A 20480-nucleotide genomic window follows, 5' to 3' on the forward strand; every position below is an offset into this window, starting at 1 on the left:
CAGGATCACTGCGGTTTGGCACAATAGGACAGCAAAGAACGACAATTTTATTTACCTTGCGCAGGTCCTGCACTACCCTGTACTTACCACTTGGCTTCTTGATTCCAATTATGGGCGAATTACAAGGACTACTCATTACCTCCTGTATGATGCCTGCTTCCAACAACCTTTTTATTTCAATAGCAACTCCTGCTTTCACTTCTGCACTCATTTTATACTGTTTAGTATTTGGGTAGACTGCATCTTCCTTTATCGAGATTTTAATTGGGTCAACATTTGCCATTAGTCCTACATCTTTCCCAGTGAAATCCCACACTTCTGGTTTCACCGTCTGTTGGAGCTCTTCAGGTAAATCTTGTATTGTCAGTCTTTTAATTTCTGACTCAAGTCTTATTAACATTAATTTGTAAATTCCATCTTCATCTGGGGTCTGAATTTCAACGCCTTTTGGTGTGCAAAAGATGGTGCAGTTCATTTTGCACAGCAAATCTCGTCTTAGTAAGTTTACAGGACTTGAGTCGCAAACAACAAATCTATGCATTTCTTTGAAATTCCCTATTTTGATTTCCATGGGCTCTGTCACTGGGGTACTAATTAATTGATTAGAAACGCCCACTACTTGAATTGCTTCTCCCTAGAGGGGTAGGTTTGGAACGTCTGCTGTTCTCACAGTAGAACGGGTAGCACCAGTGTCCAACAGAAAGGTGACGTCATTTCCTTCAACCTTTCCTTCAATGTATGGCCCTGACTGGTCTACCGGCAAGGAGGCGCCAATCACGCACTCCTCGTCCTCCCCCCCTCAGGCACCGTCAGAAAGGCTCGTCACAGAGGAATGTATCATTCAACAAAAATTGCGAAGTTGCTGCATTTCTATCCTCCTTTCCTTCCCAAACCTCTGCTTCCTCCCTCTGTTGTGCTTTGCTCATATAGTTTGGCCTAGGTGCACGAGGCAACTGATTCTGTTTTACCTGTTGCTGTGTCTTCCGTGATCCCTCATTCTGCGCCTGCGGATTTAAATAATTAATTAGCACATTATCGTTCTGCACAGCCTTACACTCGTCCCTCCAGTGCCCCATCTTTCCGCACCCATGGCAGCGGAACTTTTTCCTGGCCTCTTCTCGACTCATTTTTACTCTTGGTTTTCCTCCGCCCCCAGGGTTCTGATTCTGAGTATTTGTGATTTTATTTAACTGCTGTTCTTGGTGCTCTGCTAATTTTACTTGTGCCCACATGACTTTTTCTTTTAATTCCTTTTTCTTATTTTCTAGCTCTTCTTCGCAGTACTTGGCATATTTCAAGACCACATCAACTGGTTTTGCTTGCCAGCAGATTTTATTATCTTTAATCCACTGTGAAATTTCAGGTCTTAATCCTAACACAAATCGATAAATGAAATGAGTCATGTCCTTCATCTCAATGTTATGTAGCCCACTGTACGTTTTGAACACTTGTAACAGTCGTTCATAGTATGAATGCACAGTTTCATCTCGATTCTGGGTAGTTCTATCTATTCAAGTCCAATCTGTCTCTTTTGCAGGCACCTTTTCTTTCAGGTACAATATTACCTGGTCATACTTCCTCATCACCTCCCCTGAAGGAGCTCCTGTCTTTGGGTCGCTGGCATATTCTTCACTTGGCCAATCATCAGCAATTTTACATTCTGTCCATAAATCTACAGGAACCACTATGTCAAAGAACCCATCTAGATCTTTCAGGAGGCATTTTTGAACTTTAACAAATCTCTCAACTTGTCTGTACCACTCTACAGGTTTCTCTCGTAATTTTGGGAAATCATTTGTAAATGACACAGTATCCTGTCTGGACAATGGAACATGTACATATCCTCCACCTGGCACTTCTCTCATAGGATACAATGTTTCTGCCTTGTCAGCTTCTCTTAGGACATATTCAGAAGTCACTTGTCTAGATCTACTGTCTTCCTTTTTCTTTGCCCACCTGGCTTTCCATTTTTATAAGTCTCCCCATTTCTGTAACAGGTTCAGCAATTCTCTTATCTGTACCTTTTTCCCGACACGTTCATGTTTTCTAAATCTTTGTCAGAAAATTCTGCTCTGTAGGGTTTTTGCAATACCTTGGATCTGCTGACGTATATTCCCATGCTAGCTGCTGTGTCCATTAATTTCTCATGGAACACTCTGGTGTTTCGGGTAATACTTTTGCAAATGAATAGTAATTCTTTCTCACTAAGGGTGTTCAGCCTGTCCAGTCCCACGTTCCCAGCCATCAATTCTTCCAATTCTATTCTTAATTTATAAATATCTAATGGTTTTGGCTGAGGATTTATTTTCTCTAGTTCTCGGGTCCATCGATCTGAAGAAATAGGAGTCACTATTGTGGCTCTTCTAGTACCAGACGAGGACTCAATCTGGACTTATCTTGCACCAATATGAATGTTCTTTCTCTGTGAATTTCCTTCTGGTTCCCATATGGGTAAATCCATCAGGGCAATTACAGAGTCGCATTCACTTGCCTGATCATCAACTATTAAGGGCTCTTTTCTTGGCTGTACTACAGCTGGAGTTACAACTGGAGTCTTTGGACTAGCCTGTTTATCCCCGTAAAGAGGAACAACTGGGCCAATAGTTACTGGAATTGTCAAAGCCTCTGGACTTGCATTTAACTGGGAAATCTTCTGAATAAGTTCATTTCTCTGTTTAACCAAAGCCTCTCTCTCTCGATCCTGGAATACCTTTTCCATGGTGGTTTCATGGACAATCTGTGGAATCAAAGGAGGGTAAAGATTTGGTGCACTTGGATTTGCCATACTTGGTCCCTCATTACAGGAAGACCTATAATATGGAACAGTCAGTTCGGACGTACTCGACCCCTCATTACAGGGAGGCCTAAAGAATGGATTTTTCGTACTCAAGGACCTAGATTCCTCATTATATGCTGGTGTATTTTTCATTAATAAATCCTCCAGGTATTCATCCTTAGAATCACCAGCAGTCATTAAATGTCTGGTTTTCTCAGTCCTTTTCCCTCCCACAGGTTCGTCTACAGTTAATACTGGGAACAGTCCTTCTGCCATCATGTTCTGTCTCCACTGTTTTATTCTTTTCTCTCGGGTCTCTCTTGTTGCTTTTGGATACAATTTTGCTAACCCTTTGTCCATTCTGGGTCTGTCTCGCTCAAAAGCCTCTATTTCCCATTCTTCTAGTGCCTCATATTGCGTTAGTCTGGGTCTGGGATGCAAATCATTAATTCGAGTCCTCAAATTAAACAAAATCCTACCATTAAAGGTACCTTCTAAGGGAAATGCTAAAATTCTGTCATCTTTAGTGTATTCCACCCAATTTTCCAACCATACACAAGCATGATACCCTCTATCGTACATCATAAATGATGCGGGTGTGTTTGGTGGTGGAATGATAACTCCTTCTTTAGTTCTGATTGGCTTGTCTTTCTTAAAACAATTCTTTACTTTGCCTCCGTACATTCCATCTAGTCTAGGACCTTTCCACTGATCTTTCGCAAACCCTAGGTATCTAGGATCAGGTTGAGTATCAGGATGAGTCAGATACCACATATATTTTTCAAAGACCTAAATCGTGTAAAAATACGTACTTCTGTTTACTATATTCTTCCAATGCAGGCGCGTCTTTCAATTTTCAACAACCAATCAACACTGTGGTTGTAAATAGTTTCAACCAATGGGTGCGCGGCCTTTCCGTGAGACGTGTTCTCACGCTCCTGCGCTCACCCCTCCTTTACAATACCAGCTCCGTTACACACCCGCTGTTTCGACCAATACTAGCGCGGCACAGAGTGACGTCAGCGCAGTTCCGCGACTGACTCCCTCCTTCACAAGGTAACGGACACTCTTTCTTTTTCTTAAAGTGCAAGTGCTTTATTTAATTTACAAAGTATACCATTCGCCACTGTACTCGAGTGTCTAGAAAGGAAAGATTTGTTTCATTGCAAGTAAACCTCTTCTGTCTACTTTTCATATACTGCGGATAGATCCCTTCTGCCTATCCTTCACACAAGCATTAGAGAACCTGCTACTTCTTTGACTCATCCACTCTTTTCAGGATATATACTAAGTCTAAAGTTTCACTAGCGAACTCTTTTGCTTTCACTCAAGCTCCGACGAACCTACTACTCCTTCTGTGTGACCCTTACTAGGTTATATCACAATTGAAGTTTCATTAGCGAACTCGTTGCTATCAAGTTCAAGTTCAAGTTCAAAAGCTTTTATTCGATTTGTACATACAAATCATACAAGCAGAACACAATTAAAACATTAAAAATCACAAATAATCTTTCCTAGAAAAAGAGGAAAAACTGAAGTGCAGCAAGTAGAAAAATAAACAAGCCTCTATAGATCGGCATGATCTTATAGAATACACGACATTTTTACATGGACAACCTGGGAGTCAGTAGAAATTACTTACTAGGCCTTTACTGGGAACTGTGTATTAAAAATTGTTAATTAATCACGCAATACTGTGGGACACTATATAAATACCTTAATACAGACATTGATATAAAATTCAAGAGGGAGTAAAACATGTATATATATACAGACAGGGATGATAACATTAATTTCATCATAAATAAACCCTGGCAGCTGTATAGCACATGTACAGACAGGTCAGCAAACAACTTTAAAATACAATACTTTTCCTGGCAGCTGTACATTTTAAAATAAAAGTAGCCAAGAAGAAACAAATCTCCTCGTTTACTAATAAGGATAAAATTATCAATGCTGTTTGTGTAGTACAGATATTGTATTTAATAAAAATTGGTTTAAGGTATTTAAGCCTGAAATACTGGTAAAATTTACAAAAAAGTAAAAAATGGCAACTACTCTGACGTGAAGAACCGTCACAGGGACAGGGTGTGTTTGAACTAGTCTTTATGTTTGGAAAAGCAACCAAGTGGTGTACAATACCCAGTCTAACCCGTGTTAAAACATACTGATGAGATGGGCGAGTTACAAACACAAGGTAGGATTGCAATCCAGGAACTAAGTTTAAATCTTTGTAGGATTTCAAAGTAGCAAGATTACCAACAGCTTTGTCTCGCTCAGCCTTACGAAATTTAAGGAACGTTATCTTAATTTCTTTTTTTGTAATAGATACAACCTTTTCTGGCTCACGGAACACATTAATGTTAAACAAAAGTAGATACCAATGATGAATGTATCTTAACCATAGTACCCGTGAGGAATGATCCAAACCTATACAATCAAGAATAATATCCTGAGTGAATCGAGTCTCCGACTTAGCCCAAATAGATCGCCACAATAAGAGTGGCCGAACTGCTGCTAAGTCAGAGATGTACTCGATCCCAACTTCGTCATGGGTCAACTGTATAGAGGCGGAGGGGGGAACGCATAATAGCCTCCTTAAAAACTTGTTTTCCTCCTTCTGCAAGAGAATACCCTCACAGTGACCCCACACCCCTGCCCCATACAGAGCAGAGGGGACGCAACATACATTGTATATGTTCATCATATCATAGATACTTCGTGAGCCTAGTTTAGAGGCAAAACGAAAAATGCTACTGGTGGACCGTATCATTTTTGTTTTTACGGCATCAAATTCCGCATTCCAGGACCCACTGTTACTATATGTTATTCCCAGATAACAAAAAGATTTAACAGAGGTCAGCTTTTCCTTATCTAGGAAGAAAGTATGTTTTACCTGCTTGGCTGCCTGACCACATGACATTACATATGTCTTAGTTTTATTCACACGAAGCTGCCTAGCCTGTATAAACTGCGCAAAATTATCAATAAGGCGCTGTAGGCCCAACTGTGTTCGGGATAAAAGAACAGCGTCATCCGCATAGAGTAACAGCGGAACAGGTTTACCGCCAATCAGGGGGGCATCTGCTAAAATGTTGGTCAGGGATCGGTCTACACCATTAATAAAAAGGGAAAATAAAAGTGGGGCTAAGACACAACCCTGACGAATGCCCCGAGACACTTTAAAAAACGGGGTACACTCGCCAAGGGTGCCATAGCGGACTTTACATGAGAGTTTTTCGTATAGTCTAGCTAAAAAATACACTATTTCCCTTGGTGCCCCTGCCTCGAGCAGAACCTCCCAGAGAATACTATGGTTAACCAGATCGAATGCGCTGCTCAAATCAGCAAAACATAAAAAGAGGTTGCCACTTTTAGCCACAGTATATTTATTGATTAAAAGGTCCAGGTTTACGCATTGGTCCAGTGTACCCAGACCTTTGCGGAAGCCATATTGGACTTTAGTTAAGATGTTAAAATCAGTTGCCCAGTCTTCTAGCCTCTTTAGCAAAATCCTGCTCATCACCTTTACAGAGGCATCCAATAGTGAAATTGGGCGATAATTAGAGGCCTCTGATTTATCGCCCTTCTTATGTAAAGGGATGATAATCGATTGACCCCAAGTAGAAGGGAATTCATTTTCAGCCGCACAGTTAAAAATCCTTGTCAAAATGGGAGCCCATAACGCTGTTTCGTCTTTATATAAATCCAGCTATCATTTATTCAACTATTCATACAGAAACCCTAATTAGCGCTTCCAGTTCTGCCTAACCATGCACTAATTTTCCTCAATGTAAGTGACCTCTCTGCAAAGTGGATTCTCCTCAGCACCCGCTATTCTGCCCCCGGGGATTCAGACAAACATATAACAATCACTAATGAGTTGTGTTAATACATGGATCAACATAACAGCATTTCATCCAAAATATTTCAAAAACATTTCATAACATTTCAAAGCAATTTTACATTCGATCGATCGATACTTTTAGCAGCAATAAAATTTTAGCAGCAATTATATTTTACACAGTTATCAGCAAGTAACCTATATACCTATCTTAACTAGTCCTTGTAGGAAGGTGGATATCTGACTATGGTTACCCCCAAACGTTTTGCCTGGTGTTTAGCTGGTTTTTGACATAGTTGGCCTGGGAACCTGCTATTCAGGGCCCCAGGCTAATTGCTCTCTCCTTAAAATGGACTCCATGTACCCTAGGTGCATACACAATTGGAACTGGTTGACCTTATAGGCCCCTGTAACAGTGTAGCATAGGTACCCAGGGCATAGGTGTAGCGAAAGCCTACCAGGGGCTGCAGCATGTATTATGCCACCCCTGGCCTGGCCTCCATATTTTGACACAACTGGCTGATCACTCAGCTGGGGTAAGTTGGTGTGTGTAATCACCTCTTACTTATAGTATCCCTATATCTAACCTTAACTGGACACATATGTTCCTATCAGCCACTCCTATGGAAGGCCTCATCAATCCTGGAGGCAGAGTGCTTGGAAATATGTGAGATGGTGCTCTAGCATGAGCTGAGCCTGTCTGCAGCTGTCGGGAACAATTCCCTTAGCTGTTCCGGGATATTGCCATACCATATACTCTTAAGTGCATTATAATCCTCGCGGTTATTTGCTAACTTAGGTTTGGCTTTATCAAAACATGTCGAGTAAGGTGTCATACAATTTGGAAAACTATCCTCTCGACAGTTCTTTCGACGGGGATAGCATTTCACCCTTCTAGAGGGACACGACATGTACATAGCCTTAACCCCGGTTAAAGTTAACCAGAGCCTCAGCATCACAAAATGGATGCTGCCACCACAGACACAAGTCTGACCTCCTGCTGCTGGGAGTCCTTCCAGCGAGGGAGGCTTGGACAAAGGGTTTCCTGCCTTGGGAGGTGCAAGCACCACCCCAGACAGGATTTTGTGTATTGAGTAGGACAGGGCTGAATAGAATCAGACATGCCCGGGGCACACAAGGTGTCCCCGTGCATAAGCCAGTCCAAACCGGTCCTGGGACTTTCCAGACCCAGGCGTGGCGAGGAGCTGGAAAAAGGAAAGGGGCTGTAACCGCCCCCCTTCCTGGTCCCACCCAGAGGAGGGACCTAGCAGGTGATCTACCCCTCAGATTGGGAATAAGAGTGGGAGCAGTGCCATAGCACCTCAGATCATCCTGAATCAACTTGAAACTAAGAAGACGACTGGACTTCGACATTCTGCTGCACAGAAGACTGAAGAGCATCTCCCTTGTGGCCTAGGAGTGGCCACCCTGTGAACACAGGCACCATCCAGCAACTCGACGTCTGCTTTGCCGCCGGAGCCCGAGCCCAGAGCCTGACAAGACCCAGACTCCCAGACTTCTCACAGCCCGATCCACAGTCCCTGCAAAGAAGGGACCCGTGGAGGCACCGAGAGACGTGGGACCGGACCTCTTGAAAGACCCCCGAGACGCTGATTGCGCAGCACCCGAGGCACCCTCGATGCTGTGCTTTGGGGATTGAGAAGCCCCACAACCGAGCAGCCCTTGCACCGAGGATCAGCCCCCCAGCATCTCCACGATCTGCGTGGGGCCCTTTTGCATCGTGCCACTCGACGCGCCATCCCAGCCACTTGCCACGTGGTCAGCAGCCATCTTGGCGACGAAACCTACAATCTACACTGCGGGTCTGGTTGCTCCAGACTTGCCCTCGCTCCTGTAAAAGGGAGCACCCGCTCTGACCTTGCTGGTCCGAGTGATGAGCCTTTTTCGATTCCTGTGTGGCTTGCATTAGCCAAGGCCTGTTTGCTCCGATCAAGTTGCCGACACCGCCATCAGCTAGAGCCTTTGTGGGACAGCTCGTGACCGAATCCTGGACGTCCTCGACCTCTTCGTGTCCACGTGGCTGCTGAGAGAAGCTACACCTCATCGCCTGTTTGCGCCCGACATCGCCTGGTTCCAACCTGGTTCCACGGTAGTCACTGGCTAGTGACTTTGAACATTGTCCCCTCTGCTTTCAGGTCTTCACCACTTCAGATGCACCCTTGGATCCACCGGAACTCTTCACATCGAGCCACCTGCAGCATCTTCAGCTCCAAGCACCATCGACCTGCGTGACGAAACCCGACACTACTTCGCACCTGTGCACCCGCTTCCTGTGGGTGAGGTAACTCAACAACGCTGGTGTTCCTACACTGGTACACACCTCTAGTGTCTGTGTCTAAAGTTTCACTCCTCTAGGTCACTCGGAAGGTTCCTAAAACACTAACTTTGTAACTTTTACGCACCATAGACAAAGCATTGGTGAATGCGTGCACTTTAAACACTGCACCCGAGTCCCGCGGGCCTTTCCCGACTTAGTCACTGCTAGTCCCGATCAGCTCCAGCGATTCCCAAGGCCCTAGGCCTGTTTCCTTTTCGATTGGTATCTCTTATACCACTTTCTTAGTATATGGTTTAGGTGGCCCCTAGGGCTCATCCATATTGTGCAACTTTTGTGTATTTCAACTGTGTTGTGTTTTAACACTTGTGCTTCTGTGCTCATAAAGAGTATAGGGGATATTTGTAGTTAATAAATATATATATATATTTTCAATATATATCTGTGTGGTGTCCTTTCATTTGGTATTCAAGGGGGTTGTATATGCTTCACATGCCTTTCAGAGTTTAGCCTAAGACTGCTTTGTCCACGCTACCACTAGGATAGCTGGTCTATAAGGTTGACTTACAACCAATCATCATAAGGGTTGCTTGGCATGGTACAAGGTGATCACTAGAACTAGTGAGCATCACATACCAGGCCAACTTCTCACAGTCCTTAACCATCCTCTGCTACCAGAAAATTACTGATAGAGCGCGCAGGTCACCCGACTAACCAAATATGCACACTTGGGCCCATAAAATATTTTCATTACACTTTATTCAGGTAACCTACACACTACTACCAGCAATTCAGTTCCTTTCTATTAATTCCTGTGTACCTGACTTACCAATCCTCGTCACAGGTACCTAAGATCACAATGGATCAAGGAGCTAGCTGTGGAATAAGTAGACAACACAAATACCATATACAATTGAATAACGTTTGTACGCTTTATAATAACCACAGACTCAGGAAGTTTTGAAAACCTTTATCTAATCATCATCATCATCATATGCCATTAAAAAAAGATTAACACAGATCAAACTATCTATAACTAGAATTAGAAATATCGTATAGCTATGGATGAGGGTAAGAAAACATCTAGAAATCGAAATTACAGGGAAGGAGAAAATAAGGAAAACGCTATTTTACACTTTCCCTAAAGGCGGGTAAAGAAAAGGAACATACTAATCAAAGTAGACTTTCGAAATTCACTAACGGTTCAAAGGAAATGAAACTTATGCAATTTGATTTATCCAGATGTGCTTAGTTTCTAAAGGGAGGGTAAGATTGGAACAAAACTATATATGCAAAACGATTTAGCATTTGACTAAAGGTAGGTAGAAAAGTGGAACATACTAATAGACAATGCATGAAAATCTCATGTATAGAGAGTCAGGGGGAGAAAAGGAACGTATGCAATTATGCTTTATTCAAGACGCTAGGAAAGGAAATTTAGATAAACGAACACCCACACAGATTTATATTTACCTAGGATAGATTGATGGCTAACCCTGGCCACGGGTCAGTTTGGAAAGACGGGAAAGGACCCTCAAGGACTTAGGTTGCCAGTAGGCGAGCAAGTACAGCTCATGGACAGTCAGGACAGGATAACCCCAGAATTTGGATCAGGACCGGGTTCACCAAAGGGTACGACCAACACCCGCAGCTTCGGTTGCAATGCCTGCGCTACTCCCTCTCTGCAAGGAATCTGCCAGTAACCCCGATTGGGTTTTCGAATCTCCCAGCAAAGTGCTTCGCCAGCACTTAAGGTTTCCCAAAACCCCGAGTGGGTCTGTGGAAATTCGGAAAGAGTGCTCCGCAGCTCTCTGTATCAGTCACCTATAGAGTACGTTGGGTCAGTGACAGGTCAGCTATTCGGACAAGTCGGACAATTTCTCTAGCTAAACCTAGGCTAGTTATACTGTATTTCGGGTCAGTGTACCACCCCCAATTGTTGCAAGTGAAAGGATCCCCAAGTTCTGATTGGACAAAGGAGGAGATTAAGTCATCACACCACCTAAATTTTAGACTTTCTCAGGCTTAATATTCAATTTTCGTACCCACCCCTTACATTCTAGTTTCCCATGGCATATGTTTTACAGAGAACAATAGAGTATACAGCAGTTTATTACAAATGTATCAATTTAAGGTACAGTTCAGCTTCGTCCTGCTGGGTTACAGGTCGGTTCCCAGGAGCATCTTGGGCGAGGCTGCCAGCTGGCTGAGTTCCACTGCTGCATGGCTTTCTTTTCCCCCATCACGTGACTGGTACCATACAGGCTTCAAAGATGGTGTAGTAAGCACCTCCCAGGCCCAAAAAATACGATACATGAAAAGCAAGCGAAAACAATTTAGAAACACAGAATAAAAGATTACACTGTATACCATGAAATGGCTATACTATATCCCTTACTTTATAATAACTATTGCATTAGGGTAAGTGCAGAACAAACAGATTTGCAAAAGCGGCAATGCAAGTGTAGAGCATGTGAGAACACAAAGCAGCCATCTTTAGCTGTATTGCGCATGAGCAACAAATTCCCACCAGAACTGCAAGTACGTCACATCACATGGGTATGACCGACGCATGCGCAGACTAGTTTCCCGCGTAGCAGCAGCCATTTTAGGTGGCAAGCGTTTTAGGATTAATAAACACATAAGCAAGCGTCTCTAGGACACCCCGTGTAATGTAAAATGTGCAATATTAGTAACACAAACAGGTTGATTACGTAGTTCGGGTTATTCGAGGTTCATGAATACAAGCAAGTCGCTAAATGTGCAAATCCTTGCTCCATCGAAAAGACATCAGTAGAAATGAAACACACAGGAAAACATGATTAAACTTACAGTTTCATTGGTCTTGATTGTTTACTGTTCAATATTTTCTTTGGTTGACTTCTAACAAAAAAATTATGCGGTATGTGGACATGATATAGTTGTCAGCCATAGCTCACAATACACCTTGATGTGAGAATCATTTCAGATTCCGACGCAAAAGCGAATGTTTTCTTGGTATATGCAGTCATGTCTGTAATTTTTCAGTCTACTACTTCACTTGGCTTCAATATCTTTTCTGGATTGTGATCCATGTGCTCAGATCTACAGCAACTGGCTTAAGCTAGGTTTATGTTATGTGTACCCTGTTTAGTGAAATGTTCAAAGGAGAGGAAAGTAATGAAAGTGTTCTCTATTTCTAAATCATAACTGCAGCCTCCTTTCTGAAAGGGCACCACATCTCCAGACTAAATAAAACTTCTATAGCCTAGCTTGTGAAAGATATATGTTGGGATTTGGGTTTACATGTGGCAGTTCTTTCTAGACTGTGGAGCAATTTCAAGTATGTGGTCCTTCTCACTCCTAAACGGAGTTATTTCTAGTCATTTAATCCTGAAACCAGTAACACTACTTCATGTTGGCTCCTAGAGCTAAGTTTTCCTTTTTTCTTTGTTTCTGTTTCTTAACTCATCCTTTGGACCTCCTTCTTCTTTACACACCATTACCCACCCATTATTTCCCTGCCGCAATCCTTCTTGCTCTTGTCTCATCGTAACCTCATTTACTTCTTGTCTGCACCAGTTTCTTTCTACACTTTCTCCGCCCTTGCTCTGTCTTCCCATGTCCATTATAACATTTCTACCCAATATTCTGTCCACTCCTCACCCTTCCTTCTCTAATTCCCCTTTCTCTTCCCTACCCTCCACTGTTCTATACCTCCATTCTCTCCACACACTTTGTGTTTTCCTCTCGTACATCCCCTTCCAGTTCATACCCTTCCTTAGTCAACTATTTTCCAACTCTCTCCCCAGCCACAACCATCATTTCCTGTCTTCCTTTGTCTCTTCTTTTGCCCAGTCGTTCTGTGCCACTTCACCTTTCCTAATCTTCTCCTTGTTTTTATAATTTTTCCTTCGACAGAGTAAACTCATTGCTGGTAAGATCATCCCAGCCATCGCTACGACCACCTCAGCAGTTGCTGGCCTGGTGTGCCTGGAACTCTACAAACTGGTGTTGGGACTGCAGCACATCAGCTCATACCAGAACAGCTCGCTCGACCTGGCCCAATTCTTGTTTGCCTTTTTTGAGCCACTACGAGCACGTCCTAAAAAGGTAAGCAGCACAACAACAAATAGATGCACTAGCAAGTACCAAGAAAATAAACATATTCTACCAGAAGCCACACAGACACTCGCTCACTTGTAAATTATGTATCCTTTACCAGCTCATTCCTACCAACATCCGGCAAAGGCGCTCCAATAAATTTATAATGCAAATCAAAAGAAAATCATCAAAACACTGATCTCACACCCAGCACATTTAATTATTCATGTCCCTCCCGTTGATTCATTTTCATAAAATATATTTATTAGTGCAATATTTAGAGCAGGGCAAAACTAGTATACCATCAACAGATGTAGGAGCACAGAAGAACAGACTGCTTTGGGGGTAGTAGTGGTTACCCCTATATTATGGGGATGAAACTCTCATTGTGCCCACAGTGGAATGAGACCTTACACCATCCGTGGCCTTTATGTTACTCATACCAGCTAGTCTGTCCGCTAGAAGGGTTATTTTATTAATGTTCACAGTTTTTCAAAGAGGGTCATTCTGAGTTAGACTGCCTTTTCCACACTAGTTGTGACCAGAAGCCTAATTGCAAGGGCAAACAGCCCTTACAATGAATCCTTCATTCCGCGTGAAATTACAACGCAGTTGTTACATCAACCGCATTGTAACAACACATACCATTACCCCGCAAGTCGTAACAACGACTTGCGGCGGGGGGGAGAAGATGATGGTTTTAAAATCCAACACCTGCACAGACTGGAGTTGGAATAGTAAATTATACTATCCCAACATCCAGCGCCCCCCTCCTCAAGTCATTTTTACGACTTACGAGGTAATGGTATGTGTTGTTACAACGCGGTCGTTGTAACAACTGGGTTGTAATTGCATGCGGAGTGAAGGCATGCGTTATAAGGAGGCATATTCAATTGCAAAGGGTCCATCAAGTTGGCATACATTTTACCCTTGAAATGGCTCCTGCATCATTTTTCTTTTTAGTAGTTATTTATATGTTGGTTTAATAAAGTCTTTTCAATATGAAATGAGCAAATCTCAGTTAGGATGATCAACAAAAAACAAACCCTGGCCTGAACTACAAATGCTTGAAAGATGTTATGGGATAATTTAAGCATTCTAGATATTCATTAATACATATCACATAGTAATGTCATATTAAGATCATGAAGGAGCTCCAGGGTAGAGTTTAAAAGCTCTGTTATTCAGTCCTTCTAAAAGACATTTAAAACAAAGCTAATAAGCATGACTATCCTACTAATCATGATCATCCCTACCCTCTTCATTTAGCACCGTTAATTTCACTATTACATGTGTTAATTGTAGGAGCCACATTTAAGGAAAAATAATCTATGGAGACTGGTTCACTGTGCTGTGACAGCATGGTGGATCTGTAATCACTTGTATGATTTCTGAAGATGGACCTCCAAGGTTTTCACAAATGTAATGCCCTCAGCATGCTGGGAGTTGATTCATGTGCTCTGAGATATTAGTAAGATTTTACTGTCCAGGGTCAGTGTAGTTACAGTGGTGGTCCCGGAAAGAAGGGGTGCCAGTAGAAATGCTGCCCTAGATTGGTCAAGGCATCCGATAACATTTCCACTAATGCTGTCTATGCCAAAAGGATGTTTTTTAAGGTGGCGATGGCAACGGTTCTACCATTGAAAAGACTACATTCCCAGGCATCACCAATCTAGACAGGGGACCAAGAGAATGGCAGACAGGATATCCATAGAATAAAAGCAACTTCTTAATACCATAAATGTAGACAGGTAGCCATGTCTTATGATGAATATAACATTTTCTGTGTGTTTCGCTAACTGTTGTACTTAGGAAGGTAGAATAGAGTGTGTTAGTACAATATTTTTAGTTTACTTCCATGTAAGAAAAATTCATTCATTATTAGTTATAATACCATTCTTAAAAATATATGTATTGTCCTGTGTATCTGTTCTTTTTGCACTGTGTGTTAAAATGCCAAAATCTGTTGCTTAATGTGCCTGCAAGAGCAGAATGCACCACCAAATTTGCTGTTCCCTTGCATCTCTGATTTAGTGAACGTGGCTATATAATTGGGGCTCATCCAATGACTGTTTCATGTAAACCCAGAGTTAATTCCATAAGGTTTCACAGCCAAAACAAGACTCAAAAATCAAATCCTCCTTGTTTTAAAAGCATGTACATGCATTTGATGGCACCTTATCTGCAATTACTGCAGGCTTGTGCCCTGATTGAACATTGTTAGTTCAAAAATGTACACAAGTAGTTGTACTGGCTGGTAAACTACTCAGATAGTCTGGAGTGCATTACAGGATGCTAGCTGGTTAGTCGAAAGTTACTTTTCTGTAACAATGTTTTTTTGTTGTACGTTACATGGAATCTGAAATGTTAAACACTCGCCCAGTCCTCTTTGGAGGTAGACAAAAATCCTTCCTTCTATTACTATAAAAAATGCAGACTTTATACAGCTGTGAGGGGTAGAAAATCAAGATTTTATTACAGACATAGAGGCTATTATTATGCATTTGCACTTTATTGCACCCATACACAGCAGCAAAGAACAGAAAAATGACTTAGATTCAAAACCTTCTAGCATTCTTGAACATGCATGACCACTCAGAACCAACAGCCATCTTCCTTCTTTTTGCTGTGAATAACCAAAATGTAATTCTCCACAACACTGAAAAATCCAATGCAGTTTCCTCTGATAGTCCTGTTAACTCTATCCAATTCCAAAATAACTTTGTACTCCAGCTTCGCCACCTGGACCTCCTTCTTAAATCTGCCCTAAAAAACAAAGAAACACACGAATAGGGTGGAATTATATGTTTTGTTTTTTAGTCCTCATCTCACAATGGTATCTGCAAATCTTGGACCATTTTTGCACCCTTGATACGTCTTGTGGTCCATTGAGTTCACTCGCCCCGAACCTCCAAAGCCTCGCATAGAGGGGGAAAGCCACCCCCAGGTTCCATGACCTGGTCTAATCATAGGACTATGGGAAGGTTTTTCTTATTCTGACACAACCCTGCATAGTGCCATGGTTGCTAACTTGCCCACTTAATAAAATCCTCCCGACCTTGGTGGATTACATTCAACATCCATATTGCCATTCCAGTTAGCCACTTTTAACCACCCGGTGGGATGTGGGGGAGCAGGGTCTAGCCAATATTTACAGATCTCCCGCCTGGCTAAAAGCAATAGGTCGAATACCAGGCACCTTTGCTTACTATTCAAGGTGTTATGCGTAGTGTTATCTACCCCTAGGAGTACTAAGGCTGCTGTCAAGACTACAGGTTCCCCTAAGATACCCCTTATAGTGGTTTCTACGACCTTCCAGTATTCTTTTATCCCTGGACATGTGAAGATGTGTACATCCTAGGCTTTTGGGAAGTTGCATCTTTTGCATCTGGGAATTGGCCTCAACACAAACTTAGCCCCTCTTTGAGGAGTCCAATACAGCATATCAAAAGAAATGAGGTTGTTGAAAATTTGCAGGCGTGGCTATTGAATATAGTAATTTTCAAGAGTCCATCCAAAGAGATTGTATATTGTCTTCCTGGAATACATCCAACCAGATCGCATAAGGAGCCTCCAGTTTCTTTTCCTCAGCCTCCAGGAATTGTCCATACCACTTTGTAACTTCTTTACTTTTTAGGCTAACTTCCTGGAGGAGGACCTCAAAGTCCCATAGCCCACCTGTCTCCCGGGAGACTGTTGAGAACCATGACGTGAGCTGGATGTATTTAGGTTTAGACAATATATGCCAGTTTTGGCGCTCAGCACCTCCCAAGGTACAAACCTTCTGCTGATATCAGTTCTCCCCACTTAGATACCCCTGCTTGCTTCAAGGGAAGGCTCAATCCATCCTTCAGGCATTCCGGTGTCTCTGGGGATTCCCAAATCGGTGCAAATTTTGAGTAATACCCGATGTTTAACATCTTTCTCACTCCACACTAAAGGCTTAATGCTGTTTTTATAACCTTCATCCTTACTTTTTTAAAGAACTTTTGGGCGGCAAAGTATATAGGAAAGCTGCTTCCCCTAGTAGTACTCCCCAAGTACGGAAATGTTTTAATTGACTTACAGAAGAGACTGAGGTCTGGCAACGGCTTAGCTTTTTCCAGGTGAGCCATACTCCACGGGATGCCCAGATGAAGCTAGGTATTTTTCCCTCTATTTTATTGATTACTTCCTTGGGGAATTTAAGTGGAATGCAAATAAAAAAGTATGTCAACTTCGGGAGGATAGACATTTTTACTAAGTTAACTCTCCCATAGATGATTAATGGTAAGTTCTTCCACCTGCGGGTGGAATTATATGGGTGGGATACTATTAGCCTCCCTGTCCATAATAAAATCTTGATTTTCTACCCATCACAGCTGTGGAAAATCTGCATTATATGGTAAGGCGCGGAGGCCAATATTGTGCATGTTCAAAGCCGTGCCATAGCATTTTCCACGTTCTCCACTGGTTTAAAATAGAACGTACTTGCCATAGCACTCCTCGGGAGAGGTGTGGCGCCACGGCCAGGGTGACTGACGCTGGAATCTGAGGATCACGGTTCGATCCCCGGCGCCGGCGACAGATTAGCCCAGCACCATGTTACTCTGGGCAATAGCTTGCTTAATCTTCCTGATGGCCGCCAGTGTCTGGAGACCCTTACGGGTGATTGTTCGCGCTTTACAAATGTGGATTATTACTAGTTGAATGTGCACCGAATTGACTCACATCAATTTCCGCCTTTTTCATAACCTCCTTAACCCATCTAGCAAGGGTTGAAGTAGACACTGCTCTAGGCGTATATCTAAAAGAAATGGACAACTGCATCTACCCTTCTAGTCTCAAACCCTTGGTGCTTTTTTCATACTCCTTCAGACACTTAACAACACAAAGATCATCATGATCCTCAATCCTTGAATCTTCCTGATATTAAAGCATACCCCTTCTGGTTGAAAACCTCTTGAAGAAACTTCCAAAGCCCATCTAAAAGAAACCAAACAAAGCAACATTGCTTCTTTCCAAGATAACAATTTCAAAGGTAACACCTCGTTACTTCTCCAACTCACGATCTCTTTCAACTCTGCAGTCACGTCCCCAAAAGAAGACTACTTCTTAACAGGGGGTACCTCTATTTGAATGTTTTTGACTAATCTTATTACCAACACATGCTGCCCTATTGGCATACCACCCACCAAAACATGCCATGACGAAATTAATGACCTATACAAACTTACTGTACCATACAACAATCCTTCCTTAAAAACCTCCATCAAGTAATTAACCACCTCAACTACAGATGCTGATATGGAATCTACACCCCTTTCTGAACACTGACAACTTCATCTCCTCCATGCCACCATGTATGCCTTTGCTGTTCCTGTACCCTAAGATTCCATGATGAGCTCTGAAGCTTCCGACAATATTACTGACACCTGCAAAATTCTCCTGAATTCATCCAACCCATCAGTATTAATTGACCTTTCTGAACTAACTTGTGACTCTCCCCACAGCATTTACCAACAACTGCGGAAAACAGTGTAGCAACACTGCATTGTCTACCAATACACTCATCACATCGTAAACCACACCTGAGACTGCCAAAACAGAGCTATCAAGTTGACCTCTCTTTCTTTCCTGGCCTTCAAAAGTAGCCTCTAAATCACTGCAAATGGTGGAAGGCATAGGACCTTCCCAGACTCCACTCTTGTAGAAATGCCTCTATTGAACTGGCACCTGGATCTGGTCTCCACCTATAAAAGTTCGGAAGCTAAGCATTCAACCTGCTTGCAAATAGGTCCACCGCTAGTGGACCCCACCTCCACTACAGACTCCCGAAACACCTCCCTGTTCAACATCCAACTTTAAATTTCCTCAAATTCCAACCGCTACTACATTGCTCAGACCCGCAATATGCTGCGTCTGAACCATTATATTGTGATCCAAACATTAATGCCAGAAGTCCTTTGCTAACTCTGACAATGCCTTCGAACATGATCCTTCCCAACTTGTTGACATATCTAACCACTGAAACATTGTCCATCTTCAACAATACAGAGCATCTTTCCTGATCCTTCACCAGACTCTTCATAGCAAAAAATCTGCCAATAACTCTAGGCAATTGATATGCATCTCCCTCTCTTAAACAGACCAACGACGTGCCGTCTTCTCTGAACCACATATCGCACCCCATCCTTTGAGACTTGCATCTGACGTGATTACCACCTCTCCAATCTCCCCAAATATTGTTCTGCCATTCCAGGCTTCCAAACTGACCAACTACCACTTCAACTCCTGCAATTCTTCTTGACTCAATTTTAACTCATGCAATGATGATACACCTTCAACCTTTGCAGTGCTCTGTAATGTAAAGGCTCAAGAAAAATCACCTGAATCGATGCTGACAGCAAGCCTAGCAGCCCTGCCAACTGTTGTATCCATTTTGGACATTCTATCCTTCTCAACTCCTGCTGAATCCTCCTCACATTCTCCATTGGCAATCTTGACACACCCTCCAAGGTCCATATCTGATAACCTAAAAAGACCATCTCCTGACTCTGATCTAGACATGACTTCTCTCTGTTCATTACAAAACCCAAACCTTGAATGTCTCGAACTGCTAAATCTGTTTGTTCCTCTTGCTAGATCTCTCGTCTCTGCCATAATCAGTATATTGTCTAAATAAACTATCAGGCGCACACCTCTTGACCTTAACCAAGCCTTCACCGGTCTCATAACTTTTGTAAAACACTAAGGTGCTGAGATCAGATCGGATGGTAGACTCTTGAACCTACACAGTTTCCCTTGTCACAGAAACTGTAGGAAATCACCTTTTTTCCCCGACACACAGGAATGGTCAAACAGGCTCCTTCAAGTCCAATCTTGTTAACCAATCTCCTTTCCTCAACCGATCTCTTAACATGTGAATTCCTCCCATCTTCAAATGATTTTAACTCATCCAATTGTTCAACTCTTTTAAATGTATAACCGGCCTCAAGGCCTTGTCTTTCTTCTCCACCCAAAAAAATGTTGCTTTCAAAACTCACTGACCCTGCCATTGCTCTTTCTATAGCTATTTTTTCCAGAAGAGCCTACACTTCTTGAGTTACCAACACTTCCTCTTCCTTTAAAAAAGCCTAAAACCCTTGTTTTCCTGGTCTGAACTGAAATACTTAAATAATCAATAAACCCAGACCCATGGATCTGCCATGATTTCCATTCAGTGCGACAAAAACTGAGCTAGACTGCCTGCCAGCTTTACGTGGATACACAAATGGCCTTGAATTAGACCAACCTCCTCTTGTTCTTCTTTCGCCTCACAAATTTCTAGCTCTTGCTTTTTGCCTTTGCTGATAAAAACTCTGCATTTTCGACTGATACCCAAAGGGCCTATAGCCTCGTGAAAAAGATCCAATAGTAATTCCTTGTCTGCAGCTGAGAAAATGACCCCTCATTCTCCTGGCCCCTCCAAAAACCTTCCTAATATCCTTCTGTGCTTTTTG

The 20480-nt window shown here is 42.5% G+C and overlaps 1 protein-coding gene across 2 annotated transcripts in view; it reads left to right on the forward strand.

The window, feature by feature from the left end:
- UBA7 (ubiquitin like modifier activating enzyme 7) overlaps nt 1-20480 on the forward strand; it is a 1262833-nt gene that overhangs the window by 607006 nt on the left and 635347 nt on the right. For both annotated transcript variants that reach the window (XM_086938795.1, XM_086938796.1), the window contains exon 22: nt 12817-13008. In XM_086938795.1, coding sequence (XP_086794921.1) covers nt 12817-13008 — 192 coding nt within the window. The remainder of the gene's footprint in view (nt 1-12816; nt 13009-20480) is intronic.

Source organism: Lissotriton vulgaris, chromosome 9 (genome assembly GCF_964263255.1).
Source record: "Lissotriton vulgaris chromosome 9, aLisVul1.2, whole genome shotgun sequence".
NCBI lineage: Eukaryota > Metazoa > Chordata > Amphibia > Caudata > Salamandridae > Lissotriton > Lissotriton vulgaris.